Here is a 25936-nt window from a genome sequence, read left to right as displayed (position 1 = left end):
AATTTTTTTACTTTCAGGCTGTGAATCTTTACCATAACCACATTCTTCCTTGACTTTTTAACATCTGTTCCAGGTTCAATTACAATTCTTCCACAGGCTTCTCTGTTTTCAGGATCAATCAGATCAACCTGTCCCAGGCCAGTCTGTGGTAACCCGAGTCTTTGTACATCATCTTCCCACACCTGTGGGGCATGCTATCTCCAGGACTCACAGGACCCAAGCCCTGGCCCTGGGGGGACTACGTGGTTATGTGTGTCCATCATCAGAGCTGTTATGACAGATTCAATTAGATTTGGTATCTGGGAAATGTAGTTGTGACTTGTTTTTTTAGAACATGTTTACAGCAGTGCACGGTGTGGCATGAGCACACAGGTGTCATCTTTTATGAGATATGAATCATACTGTTCATTGTCCCTGATTGACTGAAGGTATTACACCCTTAAAGGTTGTAACAATGGCTTCAAAGCTTGTGCTCAGCTCTGGTTTAGCGTTCACCACATGAAGTGGTGTTGTCATCGAGCAGGAGTCTGCTGATGTAACGCTTTCAAGGGAGAGGGGATTACGGGGAGACCACGGTCTTCCGATCTAACACACACCAACAATGATGTGACCTGTGACATGAAATCAAGCCAACTGGTAACTGTGCAGGAGAGAGATCTGAGGGAATTATCTTGTAAATAGAGTACATTTTCTACCCCCTCCCATCTAGTACTGAAAAAACATGTCATAAAGAGACATTTTTACATTGAGATATTTACACTGAAATATCTCAACAAACATTAAATAGATTGGCACAAACTTTGGTACACATATTTATGGTTCCCAGATGATATGATAAATCCTAACGACTTTGATGATCTCCTGACATTTCTCACAATGAGGTTTACATTTGTGACTTTGAGTGAAATGTCTCAACTACTATTAGACGAATTGCCAATACATTTGGTAAACACATTTACGTTGCCATCAGGATAAACTCTGATCACTTTGGTGATTCCCTGGCTTTTCATCTAGTGACATCATCAAGTCAAATTTTGTATTGTCCAATACTTTATGAATATTTTATAAATACTTTATTAATGACAACTCCCAATGTCCATTGAAGATTTCAAGATATCTTTATTGTTATTCCACAGTACACTGTAGTATAAAATTACGTGCAAAATTCACAGCTTAAAAATATAGCACAGAAACAATTAAAATTGTGAACATGCTACCCTATTACACATGTAGGTGCACATATAGACCAAAAGGGAATGTACAATAATAAGACGGAATACATGAGCATATTACCACAGACATGATACAACATCTGTTTGTAGCCATCAGCTTAGCGTTAGTTTTAGTGCAGAAGTAGCCCATTTATCCTGCTGAAGGTTACCGGGTCAAATCTCTCAGGTTCACACGGAAAATAACTTGAACATGAATACGGGCTTGAACATGTATCCACGGTTTATATGGATTTTGAAGGGAAGTACAATTTTGTACCTTTTTTCTTTCTTTCTTTCTTTTACTCACAATAATGCCCAGCTAGGTTCATTTTTATAAAAAGAAACATGTAAAAAGAAGCAAATAACAGCATCCTTTTGTCCATGAATTGCACAAATGTCCTTAGATGACATAAAGTTAATTTTAATTTAATTTTAAATAGCTATATGGGGGTAGAGAACCATTAGACCCCCAGATGGAATCTAGACACGAAGGAGCTCGAAGACCCAACCAAAGGAGGCTCCGGACCGGTCAGCTGGAGTAGATGACTGGAGATGGAAGGGGAGGTGGAGGGTTGCACTCTTTGCCTGCAACGACAGCTGAATAGCAAAGCGAGAAACATTTTTAAAGCAGGGTTGTGACTGTGTGATCGGCCCTTGCAATTTGTGTAAGATTCTGATTGGTTTAGCAGGAAGGTGAACGCCTCCAACAGCTGATTCAAATTAGGTAGAGCATTGGTTAAGAGGAAGTCTTCCTGAAAGAATTTACGCTGAGCTACATTTCAATCAGGAGAGACTAGTTGCAGATATGTGACAGTTATACACAGCAAGATGACATGTACATTTATCAGCATAACAGCTGAATTTATTTAGGAGTGCATCAAATAAAAATTAGGTGTTCCTGAAAGAATTTACGCTGACCTGTATACGATTTTGCACTGACCTTTTTTGGGTGGATTAAAGTACCAACTCATGACATGAAATGTATGGCAAGAAGGTCCAACATGTGAAAATGATTTACAACTTGGCAATGTGTGTGTGTTGAGAAAAAGACCATTTGGAATGCCTCCCTTTGCAAGCTGCACTGTATGTCACTAGACAGTGCTGTGCTGTGGCCATTCTTAGAAAGAAACCACCAACACACACACACAACCATTGGAAGGACTGAGGCAGACAGGGTGAATATGACACATCGCATCAATGAGACACACTCACATTGGCAGGAAATGGATTTTTTTTAGTTTTAGGAAAGACAGAAGGGCTGCATGCGTGTCTGCACTGTATGTGTGTTTAAGTTTACATCCTTGGATGTCCACCCCGTGCTTACAGTGAATACACCTTGAAGTTCTCGTTACCTTAACAATTACAGTGCATGTGGTCAATCAATGTATTACTATATGGAATAAGTAGGGTGGTTGGGAATTAATTGCACCATGGAGCAAAATCATGATTTTTGATTTTTTTTTTGCATGTAAAATTTAAGGACTGTAATTCATTCGTAGAATAATGAATGGGGTCTTTGGCAAATGAAATGAAACCATGCATGAAGGCCAGGTGCAAGCCTCTTTCATTCAGGGTGATTGACTGCACGTAGCGTGTTAACAATTTCTTTGAAGATCCAGGTGTAAAGCAAATAGGTAGTGTGCCATGGAACATACTGTAGGTTTGACAACTTAACACAGCATTTCATTTAAGAATGCTTCTTCCATACAGTGTTTAAAGTTCAATACAAATAAGGATGATTCTAGAAGAGTTGTATTTTGAATGTAAGACTGCAGTTTTTATTTGTAGTCTAAAATGTTTCCATCCATTGGTATTTTGCTGAATAAAATGGTAACAGAAGTATACACTGAAATTTGTCCAGAAAAACTTTGTTATAAAATCCTATTGTAAAAGTTCCCAATGCCATATCCCTAAAAAAGTTCCCCATTTTGAGTTGAGCTACCATGAACATTTGTAAATCTCTCTAACCCAAATTACTCTTGCATCAATTAAAGCTGGAGTCACAATTTTACAAGATGCTGTGAGGCCTAAACCACAGAGAAGAGAGAAAATACCCGAGCATCTTTTCTCTGAATCGAAGGAGACTGACTGCGGTACGGGTGGAAAATGTGTGGAGTCCTCAGTATGAACCGTCTTCATTTGTGGCTCCTCAAAGGAAAAGCGCTTTTCCACTCTAATCCTACTTTTTATCTGTTGTGAAGCAATTATTCCCCCTTTCCTGCAACGCAGCATTCAGAGTGGTTCATCCCTCCCTTGAGGTGTTTCTGATTAGTCTGCCATGTGCCCATTATCCCCAAACAAGAGTCACCGTACAAAATATATAGCCCTCATCACGCCTAATCTCAAATGGTCATAGTGGCCAGTAACTCAATCCACATTGAGCTATTTTCACTCATGCAAACAAATCCACAATGATAGAAATTGATGGCATGCATTAAATTGTGGGCTCAAAATCCTTGGAAGCTGCATGCCAGCCAAAGCTAAACAAATTACTGTTCCCATGAGAAGGGAAGATTTGGAGTTGTATGGCACTGTGATTTATTGTCCGTGCATTTCAGTTGCTTTAAGCAATCATAATCCACCATATCCTGGATTTCAAACAAATGTTTGAGAAAAGTGTATTGTCTCTTTATCTGGATGTGGTGTGGGTGTTGAGTTTGAAATCTCCTTTTTGAATTTAAAATATGTATTTTGATTTTGGGGTGAATTGTCCCTTTGAATATATAAACATAAACATATAAACTTTCCCTCAATGTAAAAAGGAATCAACACTAAACCTTAAAGGATAAGTCATATCTACACTTGTTTCATTTATTGCCTTCTCTTATCCTTCAATTGCAATGTGTTTTCTGAGTATCTCATGCATGTATTTTGTGTACAATCTGATGAACAATGCATGGTTGTGGTCATTAAGCTAAAATGACTAAGCATGTTTTTGAGATATTGTAAACATGTTTTGATATTTATTACTGTATATTAGCTGCTGAGAAACCACTCAAAGTGGTTTATACTGAATATCATACTAGGCCTAAGTTAAATCCTGAAATAAATTTGTAATGAAAAAAATTAGACATTTTCGCAGCTGCATTGAGGATGTCTGGAACTGTGACAGCACCGTACTCCCTGAATTTAAATCCTGAATCCTAAATCCTGTAAATCCTGAATTTTATGAATTGCTGTACACCTACAATATTGATGACAGAGTCCTAAAACATGACAAAGTGCTGATGTTCTCTACATTGCAATCTGTGCAAATACAGACCAGAAGGAACACTGTAAGGCTTGTTTGCTTAGATCACAGAGTTGGATGAAGTTATGGTTTATTAGGTATACAGTAGTTCATTTTGATGAACAACAACGTACATCTTTATGTCTCGCTTTAACAGAACGCATTCTCAATCATGTCCACGTTATACTCGCTCTTTCTTCCTTCCTTCTTTCTTCCTTCACCTCAATTCGATTTATCACATCATTACCAGTGTTTAGTGACAACCGTAGATTATCCGAATGTCCTGCTGATTTAATGAAACTTAACATCTGGGTGCTGCCAACACTGACACTAACATCTTTCGCAGATGGCAGAATGGGAAATCAGTTCATTTTAATGCCTGCTGCTGGGCTGGCACAGCGAAAAGGCAGCTTTCACTATGGCTGGTAATAAAAGTTGGCACAGATTGAGTGAGGCAAGCACATTTAAATTTTAGCAAGGCCCACTAAAGACTAATGCCAGACATATAAAACAGAGGGGGAATGTGACAGAAATATTGAGTAAAATTAGAGGAGGCAAGATGTATGGAAAGAGCCAAAGCAATGGGTGTATGTGCATGCAAACTTGCAGGTACAGTATACAGTACCACGCTAATGCAAGCAGCCACTACGTTTCCACAAAAAAAAGCTCAACGTTGATAGTTTTGATTGAATTTTTTTTGGTTTAATCATTTAATGTGATCATTGGTCAGGCATATTTCCATTCATTGTTACAAACAAACAAAAACATCTGCAGCTCAGTGTGTTTTTCAGATCTTAAGTGGGTATCTAATGTTTTGGTTGTTCCATCCAAAAAATGTTTTTTCTTCTTCTTCTTCCATGCAGGATAGTGTATACGATAAAAGAGAATGGCTTTGCTGCTAATTCTAAACCCAGAGAGGAAGGAGGGGGGATTTCTGAGTGAACTGACATATTTCATAATTAAAGACCACAGCAGCTCACTGGCCTCAGACTGTACATGTGGTCTCACTGTGTGGAAGTGGCAGTAGGGAAAAGCAGTGTGAGAGAGAAAGAGAGGAAAGAGTGAGATTTTGGAGCTAAAGTTTAAACGTATAAATAAAGTATGGGACAGAAAGAGGGAGAGATATTTTGGTCAAATAGATTTAACCACCGTTAATATAAAGCATCCATGGGCAGCACTAACAGGGTTACCATGGAAGAAGTGACCATTCACTAAGCCCCCCTTAGTTAATGTTGCTATGCTTGTCAAGCTTTACGTGTATTAGAATAGGCATAGGTTTCAGATACAGTTATTGGATTGGGTTTACTTTTTGTGGGCCACATGTATATCATTCTTCTAGCAGTCTTTATAGAAACATCCTCAGTTTGCTTGATAACTTTACAGTAATACATGAAATGAAAAAAAGATGAAACATTGTACTCGGGATTTCATGTCAGATACAGCTTTACTTCACAACACAAAGCATCATAGCTACAGTTTTAAACACACCACTGTGCTTTTGTGTACCTTACATATAGAGTTTTAAATAGTTGAAAACAATCACAGATCAAAACAGTAATTTATTTAAGTGAGTACCAGTGGATACAGTTAGTACTATTCAAGGCAATTAAAATATGTGTGTCTTTCAGAGGAAAAATATCTACAAATGGAATGTGTGTATGTTTGGTTTCTGATCATCGTAACACATTTAATATTTACAGATGAGGTATCATTGGTATATCAACTGCAACGTACAGAGAAATACCCTGCAACATCAAATTAAGATATGTAGCATTTCAAAGGACATTTGGAAACAGAAAATTTAATGAAAACATTATGCAGTCAAAGTAACACTGCTAATAATTAAGAAGAGAGTGGTGTATCATGGAGTATGACATTTTTTCCAATGTCCTGTCAATGAAAACATAATTCAGTTTTATGTCTTGCCTTGTCGTGTAATAAATACATGTCTTTCATAAAATTAATCTGTAACTGTTGTATTTCAAATCAACAGAAACTATAAATATCAGCTTATTTTATAAACAAAAGTCAAAAATGATATTCAAAGGCAATGTTTTTTCCATCCCTTTGGTATGTACTTTGCCTCTAACTTCCGCTTAACATTAATATTTTATTGGTTTAATAAATAAGCCATTAACCATGTGTGTAACTTGCATATTGGCAGCACTGTGTTCATGTCGGCTTCTAGTCTACAACAAAAAAGTAACACTCCATGTGCTGCATGTCAAGTTGAGTCTATACTGAGGCAGAAATTGGTGGACTTTGTTTTCCTCTACCCGATCCCTGAGAACGTTAGTCCTGTGGAGCATTACAGTAAAACTGGCTTTTATCTGGGCTATGACAGGAATCTTCCCTATTAGTCCCAGCCAAAGTCTTGTCCACTCATCTGGTAGAAACGGTGGTTGAAGGGCCTGTAGAAGTCTCTGAGCCTCTGTAGGATCTCGGATGGGATATGGGGATGAGGTCTGCCTTTAGACTTACCAAGGCAGCGAGGTCTGCTGCTCCCTTCAGGCTTCTTCAAGCAGGGAAAACCTTTGGTCTGGTTGAAGTAGAAGTGTTTGTCTGAAACAACCCTTTTCAGACCCAGGAAGTCCTGAACTCGGCCCATCTCCCCTGCCGGATCAGACACCAGCCTCTCACCGCTAACAAACAGAAAATGAGACAAGGGGAAGTACTGTAGCCAGTTTTCCAGATGTTTGGCGTAGAGGCCGATGCGCACAGCGCTCCAGGTGGTGTCAATCAGACCTGTGGTGGAGTTTTTTAAAGCCAGGCTCTGGAAGGATGGAAGGCCTGGGTTCTTGGACAGTGTCTGGGTGTAGTCAGATACAGCCCGCGTCACAGGATCCCTAACCACAACAATGAGCTTGGTTTGGCAGTTCATAATGCAGACACGGCTAGGAGCCTCCTTTGTGACAAAGTAGCTGGGGGTCTTCTCCATCGTGATCTGGCCATCCAGTGTCCGAGGCATCAGGTTCCTGAAGGAAAAAAAAGGAAACTGGTCAGACACAGAATTCTGATTCATCTCTCAGAGCCATAATTGTGAAGACTGTTTCACTCTGTAATATATCTAGCTGATGTGTCACAATTTGAAAGCTTGATTAGTTATGCTTTTTTAAAGCCTCTCTTCCTTAGGTGAGACTCCTTCTATAAGCCCCTAAGGTTTTTTCTTAATCTCACCTGTTTTTTCTTAATCTCACCTTTTTGTTATTGTTGTCTTGATTTTTTGTGCAAAATAAGCAATTAAAAAAATAAATAGGCAGTGGAACAAGCTGTAAACACAACACTGACATATTACCATGGTCATGTATAGTTGATTTGGCTAACGTGCTAACAGATATACAGCAACATTTGCATCCATTCAGAGTTGTGTTTGAGTCCACCTTATAAATGTAAATTTATAAAGTAAAGTGTAAAGTTTTACTCTCCTTCATTGCACTCAACCTGCCTATATTGTTTCTGTTATAGTGTGTATATAGTGTGTTTTAGTTGTTTGTTTTGTTTGGTATGAGTAAGTACAATGTGAGCAATGTATAATCCAAAATTCCTCGTATGTGTCCTCATACCTGGTAAATAAAGCTGATTCTGATTCTGATTCTTTTAGCTCCGTTCACCAACTCCTATGAGGAAGAGTTGGGTTCTCCAGCTGCTGAATGCTCTACAATGTTCACCGGCTTGTTTACATGTCTGTCTGCTGTTGGGTGCTGGGCAGGTGGTGTAGAGTGGGTTTGTTAGGGCTTTTTCATTGAAAACAGTTGCATTCTACACCTGGAAACATTGCTAATCACAGCAATGAGAGTTAACCAAAAGATTAAAGTTGTGGGACGTTAAACCAAAACAGTGAGCTAAAAGACACTAAAACAGCCTGTGGAGCTGAAGGAAACGCTCAGTTGGGTGATAATTCTCTCTGGGTCCAACACTAAGAGTAACCCCTTTCACATTACACATATGTATGAGCAGTTATATAAATATTGTTTCATGCAACAAAAAAAAGAGTGCCAGTTGCATTATCGCTTTACATTTTGTGAAATTGCACCATTAGTATTTAATCACATGTAGGGGTAGAAACTGATAAAGCTAAAAGAACATCAAAGGGATAACGTAAACACATTATATGTGCTAAACATTAAAGCAGCCCAAAATCTGTGTGATTAAAGGTCCATACAGTGTGTTTATGAACCAGAGCCGCAGACAGCCCATCTGTTGGAGCCTCACTGTAAGGCCTGCACAACAGGACCATCCACTCACTATGGGCCTGATAAGTCAAAACCACAAAGCCTCAAGAACCACTTAACAGCAATTTCCTACAGATTTCCGACCCCCTCCTTTCTTCCTGCAAGAGCAAAATGCCGCCCCCCCCCCCTCACACCACCCTCACCTCTACTACGGGTTCCTACAAGGCCTCAAACAGACCAAAGTCAGGAAGTGCAAACAGGATGGCAAGGTGCTGAGCTCAGCTAGTGTGTTGAACATATGGCTACAATGAGGAGAGATGCTGTGTGGAATACGACAGTGAAAAGACGTCAGTTGAATGATGTGCTACTATATTTCAGAAATACATTTAGCATTTTAATCCAATCTCCATTCATTTGTAATCCATGACTGCAAATCTACTGATATATCTTACATTGTATTCAAGCACTAACTGTGCACATCTGCTGTTCTATACACTTTCAGTACTATCTGGCAAACAGGCATCGTGGGTAACATGGTATGCGACAGACGTTTGTTTGTGTGTCCACATTGTGGTGGATTTGGATTTCAGAGACAGATTGTTTTGCATGACAGACAGATGATGATCAATTTTTAAAACAGCAAATGAATTGCCCATAGTTCATTTATTGACACATACTATTTGTTACTGGAAACAGAATGTTTAATGTGGGTTACTATAAAATAAACAAGTAAAGGAGCCTGTGTGCTTTATTTGTTTCAGATTGGAAGTCTGCAATAAGTCCAAATGTGAATGACAAGAAAGAAATTACACTGATGGACATCCAAGGGGAAATTAATTTAAATTTGGCAGTTGCTCTAAGATTGAAAAGCAAACTGTACTATTCATAATGTAATAGTCCATTAGACCCAGAGTTTGCTTTCAGATGTGGGCACTAAAAAAAACAAAACACTCTTGTTTGCCATGTAGACAGACTGAACCTATACTTCTTGAATGCCATATGCCAAAATGATGATTGTTTTCTTAATGTTCCAGCTGAGAGAATGAAATGTGGCAAAGCCTCAATGTGTGAGTAAAAAGATGCTGATAAAACTGACCCTTCAGTAGTTATAAAGTACACAAAGTAGTGATTGACTGTAGCAGCAGTAGTCAGAGGTCAAAGTACAGGTTGCACTGACTTCACTCTTACTCTGAGGTCAAATGCAGCACAGTGTCCCCTTAACAAGCAGCACTCTGCTGTGCATCAGTCATTACATTCAGCAAACCCACATAATGTTATTTCGAATTGTAGTGGAGCTCTCAAACAAAACCTTTGACATTTTGGAAAACACGTTGATGAGAGTTAGATAAGAAAATTGATAACACTGTTATGTCTTTAGCTATGGTAAATATGAAGCTACCGTCAGCAGCCAGCCCCAAAGGTAACAAAATTCATCTCTAACGCTTACTAATCAACACATTGTATCTGATTTGTTTAGACTGAACAAAAACAGAGGTTTAAAAGCAATGTATGTGGTTTAAGGGGTTAGGGGGGTTATGTGCCAGACTATTTCTTGGCCCGGTGCAGTTATTTTCTGTGCCTCATAAAATATAAAACATGTTGTTTTTTTAAGGATTACACAAAAGCAGACATATTGATATTTGTCAGGCTAAGACCTTCTCCCGCTTTCCATTACTACACAAGACATAAAAAAATATTTCCATAGAAGTCAAAAAACAAGGAGTCTTACAAAAAGTGTAAACATCAAAGAGTTTTAACGAAGAGCTGGAACAAGGTCAAACACAATACAAATATAATTCTGGCAGACTGTGTAGAAGATGAAAAAGAGGGAAAATAAAAAGTAAAACTGCATGTTTCAAATTTAGTGTGCTGCAACTATACAGAAACCTCCTCTAGTTATGTAAATATGACAAAATATTTGTTGTCACAATGAGAGTCCATGACCATAAGTGTGAAGGAGGAAAAAAGCATTCTTGTTCCTGTGTAAGTTTCAAGTTTCCCTCTTTACTTAAAGTTAAGTCATTTCAATCCACCCCCATCAAATGATCCCTATAATAAAAGACCATTAATTGATTATTATCCAAGTACAAGAGCTGCAAATGGCCTGTCGCTGCCTTTCTGTCCCCTGTTTATCTGTGTCTAATCAATACGTCTGTCTCTATATGACAGATTGTTCACTGTGTGCATGTGCTGTGTGTTTGTGTGTGTGTGTGTGTGTCTGTCTGTCTGTCTGTCTGTCTGTCTGTCTGTCTGTCTGTCTGTCTGTCTGTCTGTCTGTCTGTCTGTGTGTGTGTGTGTGCGTGCGTGCGCGCGCGGGTGCACTTGTGCTCATACACAAATGTAAATGCAGAGGTGTCAGTGTTTACTGATGAGAAGATGAGTGTTCGTCTCCCTCTCTGTCCTCTCCTCTCTCATCCATACTCCTCTCGATTTGTCCTTCACTCCTTCACATAAGTGTCACTTCAGTAATTGACCATAAGTTGTCTTTCCATGCTCATGAATAGTTAATAGTTAATGAATTGTGGCTCTCTCCCCCCTCTCTCTCTCTGGGTTCCTATCTCCTTCATCACAATCTGTCTCATTATCAGAGAATCAATAATAGCCATTTTCTATCATAAATCTGCTCCTGTATGTGATGGCAGGAGAAACTGTAAACAGATCAGGGATGATTAATGTACTGTCAATTTCCCATACATGTAAATCTATTGTTATGTTATTTATGTAGCTCTTTCGTTTGACTTAAGGAAACATATTTTTTAGTCTACTGTTGTGCAAAGAGAGTAATTCAGAGAATGAAGATGTTTTCTATTTAGCCCTCTTTATTGGAAAGCTCTGCTGACTAGACATACTATTTTGGAACTCCCTGCTGCTTAAAGGATGTAGCACTTTTGATTCACTGATTACACTACTGATATGTTCTAGGCAGTCTGGATCAGAAGATTAAATACTAACCCTGGCAACAAGGATGTGGCCAAGATACTTCCTGCCCCCGAGATTATGGGTTCTCCCATTAAAGTGCTGCAGTTTCATCCCCCTGTAGGGCCCTAAAAAAAGGCATTCTGCACAGAAAGTTAAGATGACTGTAGACAAAAAGATCCCAAAAATCCAATTAGCATGCCATTTTCTAACAACAAAAACAGATCTAAACCTACATGGGTTAATATACTTACTGGATTTACTGGATGACATATGCTAAACACTGCCTTGCTGAAAGAGACTCTACGTTCAATGCTTTCAGAGCTAAAACCCAATTAACAAAGCAGTGGGAAATTAAGGCAGTAAAAAATAAGAGGGGGGCTCACAACAAACTGAAGAAAAAAACATTTCCCAGCAGTACTGCTGTGCTCAGGGGGTGACAGAAGGCGCCTCAGGGCCACGTACGGCCCGTCAGGCTGACAGGATGAGTGTGGGAACCTCGATCTACGCCTTCATGCCTGGATGAAACATATGCTGCTAATCTCCTCTCCAAAAAACAACACAAAAAGTTCAACAAGCAGCAAATATAGCGGTTAAAAGTATAGTTTGACACTTTGGGAAATACGCTTATTTATTATTTGTCTTATTTGTTTGTATTTGTTATTTGGAGTTAGACTGGACGGTACCGATCTCTGAAATGATAGTGCTATCAATCTATTTATTTAACAATAGAAAGTTAATAATTGTATTTCCCCATTTGCCAAACCATTGCTGAAGTGTAACCTAGGTGCACTGCAGTGACAAAGCGTAAAAGGTTCACTATATGCCAACGTCAACATGCTACTGATGCTACTGTCGATGTGATACAACCCAAGACCCTGCACACACACAAAAGGAGTCATGATTGTCTTTGGGATACTAAGGGTGACTGCCGCCATTCTGTCTAGTATGTGTTCTTTGTCTAAACAAAAACCTGAGTAAGCGACGAGGCCTCAAACTATAATGAACGCCAAAGATGGAAAGACTACAAATTAACATACAAAAACCATACGTAGCCTGAAGACGTGCTTGACGCTAAGCAACAACGTTATAAACAATATTTCACAACAACTAGCGTGTATAAGAGCTAGCCTAATATTCAACACAAACACACTAAAAACTTGATGCAAGTGTCAGGCTGGAGGTGAATTTCCAGCGCTCTTGCGCCATCACTTCTCTCCATGGACAGAGAGAGAAAATGGATGGTTAGATCTCTCTGGGAAACTGGCAGAAAGACTGTTGCCATTCACAGATTTAAATACGTTGTTATCAGATGGTCAACTTCCCTACGAATAATGATGCAGTATCAAGAGAGAGAAGGGTCTTCTCAACAGCAGGTTAGCTGTAGTGCTATACTGCCACAGAGACTTGAGTGTTGTACATTTTCATCTTTGGTGGTTTACAGTAGGATACCATTGTATGAATTGTATGTAGGAAGGTGGATGGGTAGGGGTTAAAATTATGAACATTGTGTGTGTGTGTGTGTGTGTGTGTGTGTGTGTGTGTGTGTGTGTGTGTGTGTGTGTGTGTGCGTACGTGCGTGCGTGCATGCGTGTGTGCTTTTCTGTAAAGACATGAAATATGTGTTGTTGGTCAAGGGCTTATTAGTTACTGCATGGCTCAACAAGATGTAATATCTGTGCTGATTATGGATGGATCGGTATTGTTTGAACATTTCCTATATCTGAGTCAATACCAAAACAATACTTTTTTATCATTTTGAGTAAAAAAGTGTTTTTCTACGAAACCTTTTTTCTATTTACAAAGTAAGTTGGTCCACTTCTTTTGTTGAGACAGAATGTCTCAACAGCACCCACTTTTTTTGGAAAAAGCAGCACAACTGAGCATGACTACCAAGCATCTGAAACATTTTCATTCTGGTTAACTGACACAAAGAATTTTCGTCACTAGATTACTGCAGTCCGGAGCTAAAACGGCACGACTGAAACATTTGACAGGCGCCCCAAAATGCACCACAATGCGCCTCAAATTATTATAATTCCCACCATATGGGGTGTGAGTGTGGGCCTTTTCAAACCTTATAACACCACCTAGAACCAACACCAGCCAAACCCCACCACCATTAAAACACAGTACAACTCAACACTACAGAGACCACTTCCTGGTCTGTTACACCAATCATCCGTGTTCAGTATCACTAATGGCCTTGGGGCTGAACACAGAATGAGGTGTCGGGAAAATCACCCTCGCTCTGGAAAACGTTGCCCCATGCGCATTGGAGTCCACCTTCGCATTTTCAACTGTGAAATATCTAGACTGAAATGGTAAGGGTTTGAATCTTTATTTTGAAAGATCATCACCTTTGTTCATGTAACAAAATTGATCCAATTAACTTGATGTATATTGACAAGAAGTGCAGTATATCAGTATCAATACATCACCTGTTATTGCCACTTCCTATTTTTATTTACAAAATTCTGTCTTTTTAAAGACCATGTCATTTTCAGCAGTGCTGTTGTTTCTCCTTGCCCTTGTGCCACTGCCTTTTAAGGATTTACACTACATTTTAATAGCAATCCGATCGGGAATGGCCTTTAGTGTCAAGACTTTAGGTCAGCCAATTGACAAGCTTTCAAAATATTGATAGAGCTTGTGGACTAGTATTTTTCAGAAAATAAAAATGCAGACATGCATGTTTTTTTTTAAATAAATTAAATATATAGGGATTTTCTAGGGTGTTATTTTAGATCCAAAGCTGTGTAACTTCACAGTGTTAATCAAATCCCAATGGTTTGTTCTGCTATAACACAACAACAACAAAACAACAACAACAACAACAACAACAACAACAACAAATGTCCTCATTTTAACAAAACCAAGAAACTGAAGATATAACTTAAAAAAAAATTAATCTATGAGCTCGTCATTTGAGCCCATGTTATAGTGACAAAGACGTGACAATCACAACCATTGTGCCATGGAAAGCTGAGTTTTTTTAGTTTTCTGTGGTGGCCCTCAAGTCCCATATGTAACATATCACTCTATGAAGTCCCCTTCAAGCCATAAAACAACACAGAAATTCATTAAATCTTTGCTTAATTCTGAAAGCACTATTTGTGGCTTTTCCATTCCTGAAATGGGCTCGTATGCACACATGCAAAGGACAGCAAGAGACGGAAAGACAGGCTGGGTGGAGTGGAAAGAGAGAGAGAGAAGACAGACTGGATCGCTCAAGATAAAAGCAATGGAAAACGCACATGAATGAGGTCTAAGTTTGTCTTGCAGAAGACAATGCTGTTGGAACAACATGCATGGGAGGGAACTGCTGTGCCATTGAAGTGTTTCCAGCATGGAGATCGCCAATATCTGACAGCAATATAAGTGCAATATGAGTGCATGACTCTCATCCATCTGCTAAAATCACCCACAGTTTGTGCTTATTTCTCCATCCAAAACATGTGGAAACAGCATCACAATGCACAAATTGTTATCAGATATGCTCATCTGAAAACATGTGTCTTTGGCAAAGGCTATTTTTTATTACTTATTATGACTTGTCTACAAAATGATTAAAAAAGTTCTGATTTGGATGCATTTGAATATGCATTTTATATTGATTATGGCTGAAATACAAGCATGCAAAGGTCATAAGTATCTGAAAGGGAGAGTCGATAAGTAATAGGACAATGTAGGTTAATTGGTGATTTACTAAGATTAAATTAATGATCCAGTGAAACTTTTATACCCATATATACCATGTCGTAGAAATACGATCCTGAGTTGCAGATGAATTGTGGACCATCAACAAGATAAAATCTTAAAGCTCAGGGTTGGCTTTTCAGAGCCGGTCATACACAACAGGCATGCACCGAATCACTCACATGGGAAATGTGTGTGTGTGTGTGTGTGTGTGTGTGTGTGTGTGTGTGTGTGTGTGTGTGTGTGTGTGTGTGTGAAGTGTTAGCTTTCAGATGTGACAGTCAGTTGACCTGGTATTCACAGTGAGGAGTTGCTTGTTCCACATGGTTGAGCTCTTACTGTCATTGTCACTAACACACACACACACACACACACACACAAAACACAGTGCTGAGCTTGACGATTTCCTGAACTTTCTCTGTAGGTCACCGCTAGAGAGAGCAAACCTTTCCCCCAATTTCTGAGATTCAACGACAACAAGGGACTCATCTTTCAGTGATTTCACCCATGATCACATTTCTTCTGTCACTATTGTTGTGTTGATCCCTCCAACTTTTATCCACTTCCTCAAGCTAGATATACTTCTATCCAGAATAGAAAACAGCCAACATTAAAAATGCTAGTAGATTGCACCCATCAGAACTAATTTAACGGGATCTTCTGCCTTGCAGTCCACCTGCCTACCTTTCATTTTACAAATCCATAAACATTCCACTGAAAATATGGAATCACAACACACTTTTATTTTGCACATGGAGTCTCTCCTTCTGTTTTGCTTTTGAAGATTGAGATTAGAACGGAAATAATTATGTAATAGTTAGATTTGACAGAAAAATAAACAAGAAAAGCAACTGTTTTGATAATCAATTTATGTTTAACTCATTTTTTAAAGCTAAAATGCCAAACATCTGAGGGGTTCCAACTTCTCAAAATCAAGGATAAGTAGCTTTACTTTGTCATAAATGATAGCAAACTAAGTATTGGTGGGTTTTATGCTGTCAATTGAATGCAACAAGAAATTGAATATGTCACCTTAAGCTCTAATTGTAAAGTGCAGCTCGGATTTCTACTTCTCGTACTTTCACAGACCATGTTGGTGGTGCAATGTTACAGCACCAACAAAATTTCAGCATTAAAGCATAACCGTTTTACAGCACCAGTCAAGCTAATTTAAACACACAAAAACACACATAAAACATGCCATGGAAACACCCGGTCCGCCACAGGTATTTCCACATAAAGACATCCTCTACACTTAAATAAGAGTAAGGAGAAGTAAAACCAGACGAGAGAGGAGAAAAGAGGGAAAGAATTTGGTGAGAAGGTTTAATAAAAGGAGAAAGACGGATGGACTACAGCAGAGAAAAGTCCAAATGTGTTAATTAAAGCTAAATGCTAACCTGCATATGTGTGTGTGTGTGTGTGTGTGTGTGTGTGTGTGTGTGTGTGTGTGTGTGTGTGTGTGTGTGTGTGTGTGTGTGTGTGTGTGTGTGGGTGTGTGGGTGTGTGTGTGTTGCATGTGTTTATGTGCAGTGAGAAAAACAGTGAGGAAGCTTAGCAGCATGCTAAAATTATCAGTGGTGAAAGTGTTTCCATGTGTTAAAACACAGCTAAGGGGGTGGGGGGGGTGAAAAAAACAAAACAAGAGAAGATTAAATTACACATTGAAATTTGAAGTACCATCATGCTATCAAAGTGCTTGTTTATTAGTGCTCTTCATCCTGTGCAACCTGTGTCTTACCTAAGGGCACCTTCAATACTATGCTCGCAGGTCAAAATTAGTATTCTGACACTGGTAAAAAGTTTGAAGCAAAACTGGGATGTTCTCCGGGAGCTTGTAGAGCATCTGGAGATGATTAAGACCAGCTTCATCCAGACCTTAATCCTTCTTTATGGCCTTAACTACACCCAAATAATAGCTCTGGTCAGCCTGGTCACCCCAAATCAGCTGCTGTCAAATTGAACATTGAACATTTTATGTGCAACATCATTGTGACATGCAGCCAGGCCCTACTGTGAATTAATTTGTATCAATCAGGTTTAGATCCTTTATAGAGGCTAAGCCTAAGCTTTAAGCCCCTGAGGTGACGTTCCACGGGTAGAGTAATTGATGCACTTTTTACCTCTTTGATCATTGAAAGTCAAAGTCATATTTCCAGTTAACACCATTGGTTCCATTTATTTCCATGAGATACAAGTTGGTAGTCCAGATAAATTATTGCTTGTATGTATGCTTGTGTGGTGTTGGTGTGCGTGTGTCTAGGGTGTGGGTGGCTCTGTGTGGTCAAAACTGTATGTGCTTCCGGGTTGCACCTAAGGAACCAAAGATTGGTTCCTATTTATACCAAGGGCAGTAATTTGCTCTTATATCCTTTATATGTGGAAAACATGAGTAGCCTAATCACTATACTGGTTGCATGACTTCCTTCTCTTGCAGAACCAAACAGAAAAAGGTGGAAGTGTTAATACAAGATGTCATGTTGAAGGGTATAAATGGTGTTTAGATTACTGTCAAGATGATGAACTGCTCCTCAGAGACCCCACTAGCCTTTTGATCTACAGTGCAGCATGCAGGGAGAATATTGGCTTATGGAGATCTGAATATGTCATTGACAGGAGACTTCAGCACTTCTGCACAGGTGACGCCACTGCTACTCATCTGATCCTTCACCCTGTAAGACATCATCCTGAAGTGTCTGCAATGGCATCCAAAGCTTTACTGTTAATATTTTTTTAAACGAATCATATTCATATTGGAACTTAATGCACGTTTGAGGCACCCAATAGTGACTCCAGTGGTGTTTATAGCAGATTAAAGGTCATATTTGGACAGTGCGCTATTGACCCGTGTGCCTTTTATTTAGACCAATAACTATATACTGTACATATTCATGAGAAGTGGGAAAAAATGTTCTTGCCATTCCCCCTAATATTTTAAGTCTGGAAAAATGAAGCTCAAATTTGCATGTGCATGTGTGTTTGTTTGTGTGTTTCCTACCTGTACCACTCGAGTCCTCTGTCATAAAACCTGTCGAAGAAGTGAGGCTCCGTACCGACCGCTCTTACGTCCGGGTGGATGCGGAGAAACTCCAGCAGGGCGCGGGTTCCTCCTTTCTTCACGCCGATTATAATCGCCTGCGGAAACCTTTTGGTCCCGAAAGTGTTGGACACAGGGATGCCGTTGTTCTGGGCGCTTTCCTTTGCGCTGTCCGACATGTGTTGAGGCAACTGTGCAGGCGCGTCCACCTGTTCTGCGTCCGCGGAGGCTGTGCGGTTCCGGTGAGACGGCGCGTCTGGGAGGAGACGCGGCGATGATGGTCGCAACTCGTCCAAAACGCGGCGATGATCGCCCAGAATGTCATAGTCTGAAGCTTGTTGGCTGTATAAACTTCTTGGAGCCGAATCGCAGAATCCGGTTAGGCAGTAGAAAAAGTAGGTGAAGATCAGGACCATGGTAAAAAACACCGAGACTTTGGAGAGCACCTTGCCAAAGTTGACCCTGACTCTGCATATACTACATCCCATGAGTTGATCTCCTGTTCGGTGCCAAAGGGCCAACACGGGGACAGCATGCTTCTTCCTACATTGATAGGAGCTGATGCTGGTAAATGTTTATGTCTCCAAACCTGTTGCGCAAAAGTGAGGCATCACATGGAGAGCTTGAGTGGGATGGTGGATTTGTCAAAAAATTATCCTCGTAATCCTTGTCTCTTTTTTTGTCAAAAGAGACAGAAATGATTCCTCGTCAATAAAGAAAGTTTAGTAATGTAACATGACTTGTTTATTTGCAGTCTATCCCAGGCTGCTGCGTCTGTGCGCTCTGAGTTCTACTGATCTTTCATTCAAGGTTTCTCCTCTGCCTTTCCTACGCCCTTCTTTACACATCTCAGCCCCTCCCTCCTCGAGCTATAGAACATGCCTCAATGGGACATAAACTACATAAAGAGAAGCAGTAGCTTCGTCTATCTTATTTTTTATGGCAAACACATTCACATATATTGTAACATAAATTACATTAGCCTATGTGCATACTACTTGATGCATATTAAAAACCCATTGAATTCTTTGTTTATGTCTGTTAGTTAAATATGTCTAAAGTTATATGTGATGTGTTTTTGTGACTTTGTAACATGAACAAAATGTCTCAAAATATCTGAAATGCTTTATTATGAACTACAGGCAAATCACTGTTTTACAAATGTAAGCTGACCCCACAGAGGAAAATCCTCCATGCCCCTTTGAACCTATATGATAGATGTCTCTGTGAATAAGAGAAGCCCTGAGGATGTCTATCCAAAACCTCTTGCACTCACCCTGCACCCTGAGACTCAACACTGAACCAACGCAGAGTGACAAGTCTCCTGACACAAATCTCCAAACAATAGACCTGAAGCGAGGAGGGGGCCCCTGCGACTGTTCTGTCCCATAAATACAGTATCTGAAGTTGAGTGTGGCACCTTAGGGGCTGTACAGGAAGGATCAGTACTGGGATGTTCCCCCGACTCTGTAAAGCTGGAGCAGGTATTGAGTTTCTTCTGGCAAAGAGATGGAGTTTGAACTTGAGATGGCGTTTAGACTTTGAACCTGACTAACACACCAAGTTGCTGTTTGAATGGGTGAGGTGGTGGAAAGAGAGTGAGGAGGAGAGGTGAAGGGGAAGTGAGGTAGATAATCTGTCTGAGAAAGAGTTGTACACACACACACACACACACACACACACACACACACACACACACACACCCACACATACACACTCAGCCCTGGGGCACAGCATGTTTTAGACAGAGATAGTAAATGAATTTGGCAAACTCACTGTGTTGGCTGGTAGAGGATTTTATATTTTAATCTTTATTCAGCTCTCTTCCTCAAAGAAAATAGAGATTGCTTGGTTAAAAAAATTTAAAGGAGAAATTCAACATTGATACCGCTCTCAAGTCTGTATAGTGAATATGAAGCTACCGCTAGGAGTCGGCTAACTTAGCTTAGCACAAAGATTGGAAATGGGGAAACAGCTAGTCTGGCTCTGTCCAAAGGTAACAAAACCCACCTAGCAGCACTGCATTACAGCACAGCATCGGAAAGCATGTGAAACCAGTTTGACAAAAAGTGCTCAAACAAAGCTCTCTGCGCATTCTGACATAACCCAGGCAAATATAGAATAATGATATGTTTTGAAGCACAAACAGCCATTGTAAATCCATCCAAAGCAAGGCCAGCATGGCACTGAGGAATTCACAGCTTTGGAAATGACTGTCTGCTGGCTAGTGGCAGATTCAGTCAGAATGAGGTCAGGATCCAGGCATTGCTTTCATCAGACATTTTATTTGCTTTTCCCTCATGCTAATTGCTCTAGTTGGGGTTATACTGACAGGTTTGGACACAGAAACATAAACAGCGTGATTAAGGAAACAAACAGGCAGCAGCAGTGTTGGGGAAACAAATACTACATGCAAGTTGTGAACTGTGTCTGTATGTACATGATTGCGGTTGGATAATATGTCTCTCTGTTGATGTGTTTGTGTGTGTACGCCGCTACATCTTTGTCTACAGTACTATGCACTCGCATTCATGTGTTTATGCATGCGCTGTGTGTGCAGTGCAGATGACTTCTCCAACTGTGGTGCCTTCAGGTGTGTGCTGCTGCTGCATCCCTGTGTGTACCACTGATAAAGATTTCCATAGCTAGAGGCTCACTGATCGCGTATACATGTGTCAGCCATTACAGCAAATTGCAAATCCTCCTAAGCAAAAGCAGAATGTTCCACTCTCATTTAGTAATTTCCAGTATGAGGAAGAAGCTGTCAGCCATTTGGGATAGCCGCAAGATACCCGGCAGAATCTCCTTAAAGCCATCATGACAGTTCTTTGAAACCACCGCCCAGGAGATACTCATTGAGCGGTGTAGAGGTATGGCTGTAGTTTACTACAAATGGAACTTTTTTATTGTGTCTGGAATGAGATATTTAGTAATGAACTCCAGATTGAAGATGTACATTTATCAGAGCATGTTCCTACTGTTTGAAACAGGTTTTTTATGTAGTGATGTGTTTATTATCTCAAAACAATCTAGTTTAATGCTCACATTGTGGTGTCTGAAGTGCAGGTTCTTTGAAGACATAATACATGTCACACACTCTGCTATATGTTAGATGCTCAATGGCCAAGGGAGACTCACTGAATACAAAAGCCAACAACAAAGCGACTGTGAAGCCTCCCCCCCTTCTCCTGGAACCTTCCCACACGTTCATCTGCAAATGCAAGCAAGGTCAGTAAGAATGATGAATGGACGACAAGACGGAGGACAGAACAGAATCACTCTGATCTCTCCATCCACACACAATGTCCTCCCCCCACCTCCCCCCGCATCTTCCTCTTCTCCTCCCACCCTCCCACCCTCGCATCCCACCACCTTCACACAGGTGCCTCGACCTTTTTCGCCTCCAGGAGAACTTCCAGACTTCCAGACTTGCCCTGCAGCTCTATAGAGACATCACTGAAAGGATGAATGTACTAAAGATCTGAGAGGAGAGATGTGTGGAGCTTACGCAACAGCCTCAACGGCCTTGAAAGCATTAAACAGCGTAAGGCCTACATAATGCCTCAAGTTCAACATTGGAGTAATTTATATCAGAGGAAAAGTTTGCCTTTGCGATCCAGTCCACCCAATGCCAGGAGGTTCAGTTGCATAACTGATAGACATGTATAGAGATAGTAGCCCACAGATATTTTTAAAATAAACAAAATTGCATGCAAGCCCTCCTCGACCACTAGAAACCAGCTGCACAGAACAATTTTCAATGTGTCTTTCATCTTGGCAATAAAAACTAGAATGCCTTTCCGGGGAGCAAGTCTGTACAGGAGTCTTGTGTTATTTACCATCTCTGTGTGCTTAATTGTAGCAGTAGAATCAGCAGAGCGAGGATCTAAAGAGTAGAGAGAGGATTTAAACTGAATGACAATCATGTCATCGCACAAGCCGCAGACCATTTGGGAAATGCCTTCTTTTCTAATCCGCAGCTCTGCGGTGAAAAGTGGGATCTGGTGGTTGGTTCCTAAATGGATATGGGGCGAGGGTGGAGGCCCAAGGAGAGGAGGGAGGTGGGGATGTGAGGGGAACTTGCGTGTGCCTATGTGTTTTTGGGTCTTCCTGACAGAAGACAGGCGTGAGTGAGAGAGAAATGGAGTGAGAAAGAGGTTAAAAAAGAGACAACTGTGATTAATTCAGTATGTAGTTTCATGCCTCCCAGCTCACTTCGGGGGATTCACTAAGACATGTGGCTGCAAATCTGACAGAGCCGTAAAGGTGAAAGATTTTGAGCTGTAGCTCGTGTCTGACTGTAAATGTGAAGTCTATCAATATGCGTGCAGAAACATTTATTCCTTTAGGGTGTTATACATGCATTCATGTTACTGTGGAGGCCTATTGTTCCAGTCTGCGTTCACATGTACTGCTTGTGGTACCCAATCCCAGACTGTTACTTACTGAAATGCTTGTGGGCTGCTCCATGTGGCTTTCCTTCATTGAAAGGCCTCGTCGTTTTAGACGTTGATTGCCATGACGTCAGCTCCAAACCACAGCCCTGCCTTTTATGTGTCACTGTCACCATCTATTTCCGCACAGTGTGTGAAAAACAACTTTCTTTCCATCTTTCAAATTCACTGACACGGACGGTTGGATCGAACACTGTGCTACTGTTACCAGGCCAGAGCCGCCACCCAAAAGGAAGTGCTTGTTAATTTTCACACTCAGCTTATATAAAACAATTGGACGGGCTAAAGATGCGTGTGAACGAGAAACTGGGTGAATGTCTCTATAGTAAGCTGGGGGTAATGGAAAATGTTCATTTGTGTAAACAAGTCAAACCTGAACAATCTCTGTAAATAAAAACAGTCATCAGATGGGTGTTAACTGACTGTAATTACTGGTGTAAAACCACACTAGTTTGTCTCTCCACTCTCTGGAGTTTCCCATGTTTTTCGAATTCCAACCTGTCACATCGACTGTGAGAAAAGAGAGCCGTCACTCTAAAAATGAAAAAAAACTGCTCTGTCCTTTGCCTCACTGTTGAGTCAGGTCTGCTAAAATAGGATCACCTGTCCTGTGAAATCCTGCAGGCCAGTGTGTGTGTGTGTGTGTGTGTGTGTGTGTGTGTGTGTGTGTGTGTGTGTGTGTGTCAAACTGTTGCAGAAACAGGAGATGGGCTTCTACCCTGTGGGGTCAGTCTGCACTTCACAAGAATTCAAAATCATGTGCGACTCAAACAAGCAAACGATCAGCGAAAGGTGCTGACGGTTGTTTTGGCCAACGGGGACAGGAGTGTAGCAAGTATGTGATCCACCTGGGAAAAAACAGGCCCAGTTGGAGATATATTAACTTTTTAAAATTGAATATTTCCCTGGATGTTTTTTAGTTTGAACCATTTAGCTCAAATGTTTTCTTATTGTAATATTAATATTTTAAAATGTTTAAAATGTTCACATTGCATGGACAATGACTGCATTGTGTGGTTTTTATCTTCCTCCAAAATGTAAACCAAATACACAAGAGGAAAGGGCTTGGCTGGAGGAAAATTAAACAAACCAAAGACATTGGGTAAAACGCTTATTTGTTTTCTTGCTGAGAGTTAGATTGGAAGATTGCTATGAGTGGTGTCTAAATAGGCTAAATATGTAGCGACAGCTAGCAGCTGATTACCTTAGCTTAAAAAAAAAACACCAAGCTAAAACAGAGACAAATCTCTAGCTCTGTCCAAATAAAATTTGTCTGCCAGCAACTAGACCTCAGTTTTTATCAGGTTATATCTCGTTTGTACAAACAATAACGTGTAAAAACGATTACTGGACTTTTGTGGTCGTAAAATGGTGAAATGTCACTTGTAAGGCCTTTTCACAAATGCTATTGTAACGAGTGTAAATTTTGAGCTATATTGCACTGGTCTTCATTATTCATGACTGTAGTGAACAGAGTCTAAATGTGGTATCATATACTATATGATGTGATGTGTGTGTGTGTGTGTGTGTGTGTGTGTATGTGTGTGTTTGTGTGTGTGTTTATTTTATGTGATACATGGCCTTTATACTTAATGGTCAGTTTATAGCGGTCAGCTTATAACACCTCTGGGGCTCTGTGGATTTCAGGGAGCTCATATGCTTCCACTGCTGGTAATAATAATAAAAATAGGCCTCATGTATGTAATGCTATCACTTATCTTAAATGGTCAGGTTTTATACCTTTCACAACGACTATGTGTAATTTCTGAGACGACGTATAATGTCCATAGCACAACGTCAACTATTGCACTTGGAAATGAATGATTCGATGTACTTTAAATAGAAAACAAAGCATGTTTATTCTTCTTTTTTAGGCTACTCACAATCACAAGCATGTTCATCTGCTATTCTTCCCCAGATGTTGTCTTTATGTTAGCTGTCTTTATAACCTTTATTTTGCTTGTCAAAGAGGACACTATTTTGCAAGACCAAATGGGTCAATGGATCAATATCTCTATAGTTGTGTAATGGTATGAACAGAATTATGACATTGACATCCGAGAAAATCTATTGATTGTGTGAGCAAAACTAATTGTTTTATTAGATGACTCAATTGTTTTTTATCTGCAGAAATCAAAACAGGATAAATGATTTGTGTTTGGTCTGATAAACTTTACCTTTTGCTTTTTGTACAGATGATTCCAACGTGTTAGCTTTCAAGGTGTTGGAATGCAGATGTTGTTACTTTTAGACAGTGGCTAGCTATTTCTCCCTGTTTCCAGTCTTTCAACTGAGCTAAGTAAGTTAGTACTTACAACAACTATGAGAGTGATATCGAACTTCCCATCTAACTCTCAGAAAGAAAGCAAATTTGGTGCAAAGAGATAATTTAGATCAAGACTTCCTTTTACAGATCGGCACAGGTTAATCATTTTTGAGTCGTGGCCATGTGAAGCTGGATATTTGTCCTCTTTCTTTAAAAAAGCACCACCACCACACCCTCACTTTGTCGTAAAGCTGATAATCACATTGGGTCGTCAGTGAGCCTCATTCCTGTGGGAATGTATTCTGAGTCTTTGACCTCTTCTTCTTTAACCCCTTTACCAACACACACACAAACAGTCACACACACTCAAACACAAGTCTTCCTCTCCTTCCTGTAGCTGGTCTTATTTTGGGTTTTGAGGTCTGTGTTTTTAGGGGACACAACAGAGCTGCTGGTCCAAGTGACAGCAGGAAGCCTTTTCTGCGGACTTTGCCAAAATACATTCAAAATTCAAAATTCTGTTTTGACCAAGCGATCATTCACTCCCTGCAATAATTGTTACAGATACATATGGAGAAAAAACAAAAAGTAGCTTACACTGTCTGTCTTCACTGTCTTTAATATTTGGCGTAACGTGGTGTTCTTTGCACAAAATCCGAGACACTGATGAGCCAATAGGGAGAGGCTGAGGGACCGAGAGAAACAATTACTGCGGAGTGACTGACAGGCGAGATTAGGGGGGATTTGCTTCTGGCACAAAAGTAAAGGATTAAAGTACAAATGGGGAGCATTAAACTTTGTCTGTGCCAAATGTTGATGCAGAAGATGATATTAATCATGCATTCAAGAATTATTTAAAAAATATATATAAGCAAACAATAACTCTAGAAAGATAGTTGGCTCTAATGTTGACTAAAGAGTAAGAAGGGTGTCTGTGTGTGTGTGTGTGTGT

The 25936-nt window shown here is 40.1% G+C and overlaps 1 protein-coding gene across 1 annotated transcript; it reads right to left on the bottom strand.

Annotated features, from left to right (window-relative positions):
- Window positions 1-5865: 5865 nt before the first annotated feature.
- On the bottom strand, window positions 5866-19085 carry LOC116702520 (heparan sulfate glucosamine 3-O-sulfotransferase 6). The gene is made up of 2 exons (XM_032536766.1): window positions 18226-19085; window positions 5866-7415 (listed from the first exon to the last, which is right to left on the bottom strand). Exons 1-2 carry the CDS (start codon window positions 18750-18752, stop codon window positions 6797-6799), a joined length of 1146 nt encoding a protein of 381 aa, XP_032392657.1. The 5' UTR covers window positions 18753-19085; the 3' UTR covers window positions 5866-6796.
- Between the last annotated feature and the right edge of the window lie 6851 nt (window positions 19086-25936).

Source organism: Etheostoma spectabile, chromosome 15 (genome assembly GCF_008692095.1).
Source record: "Etheostoma spectabile isolate EspeVRDwgs_2016 chromosome 15, UIUC_Espe_1.0, whole genome shotgun sequence".
Lineage (NCBI taxonomy): Eukaryota > Metazoa > Chordata > Actinopteri > Perciformes > Percidae > Etheostoma > Etheostoma spectabile.
Note: the sequence above shows the minus strand (reverse complement) of the source record. Positions and strands in the feature narration are given on the sequence as shown.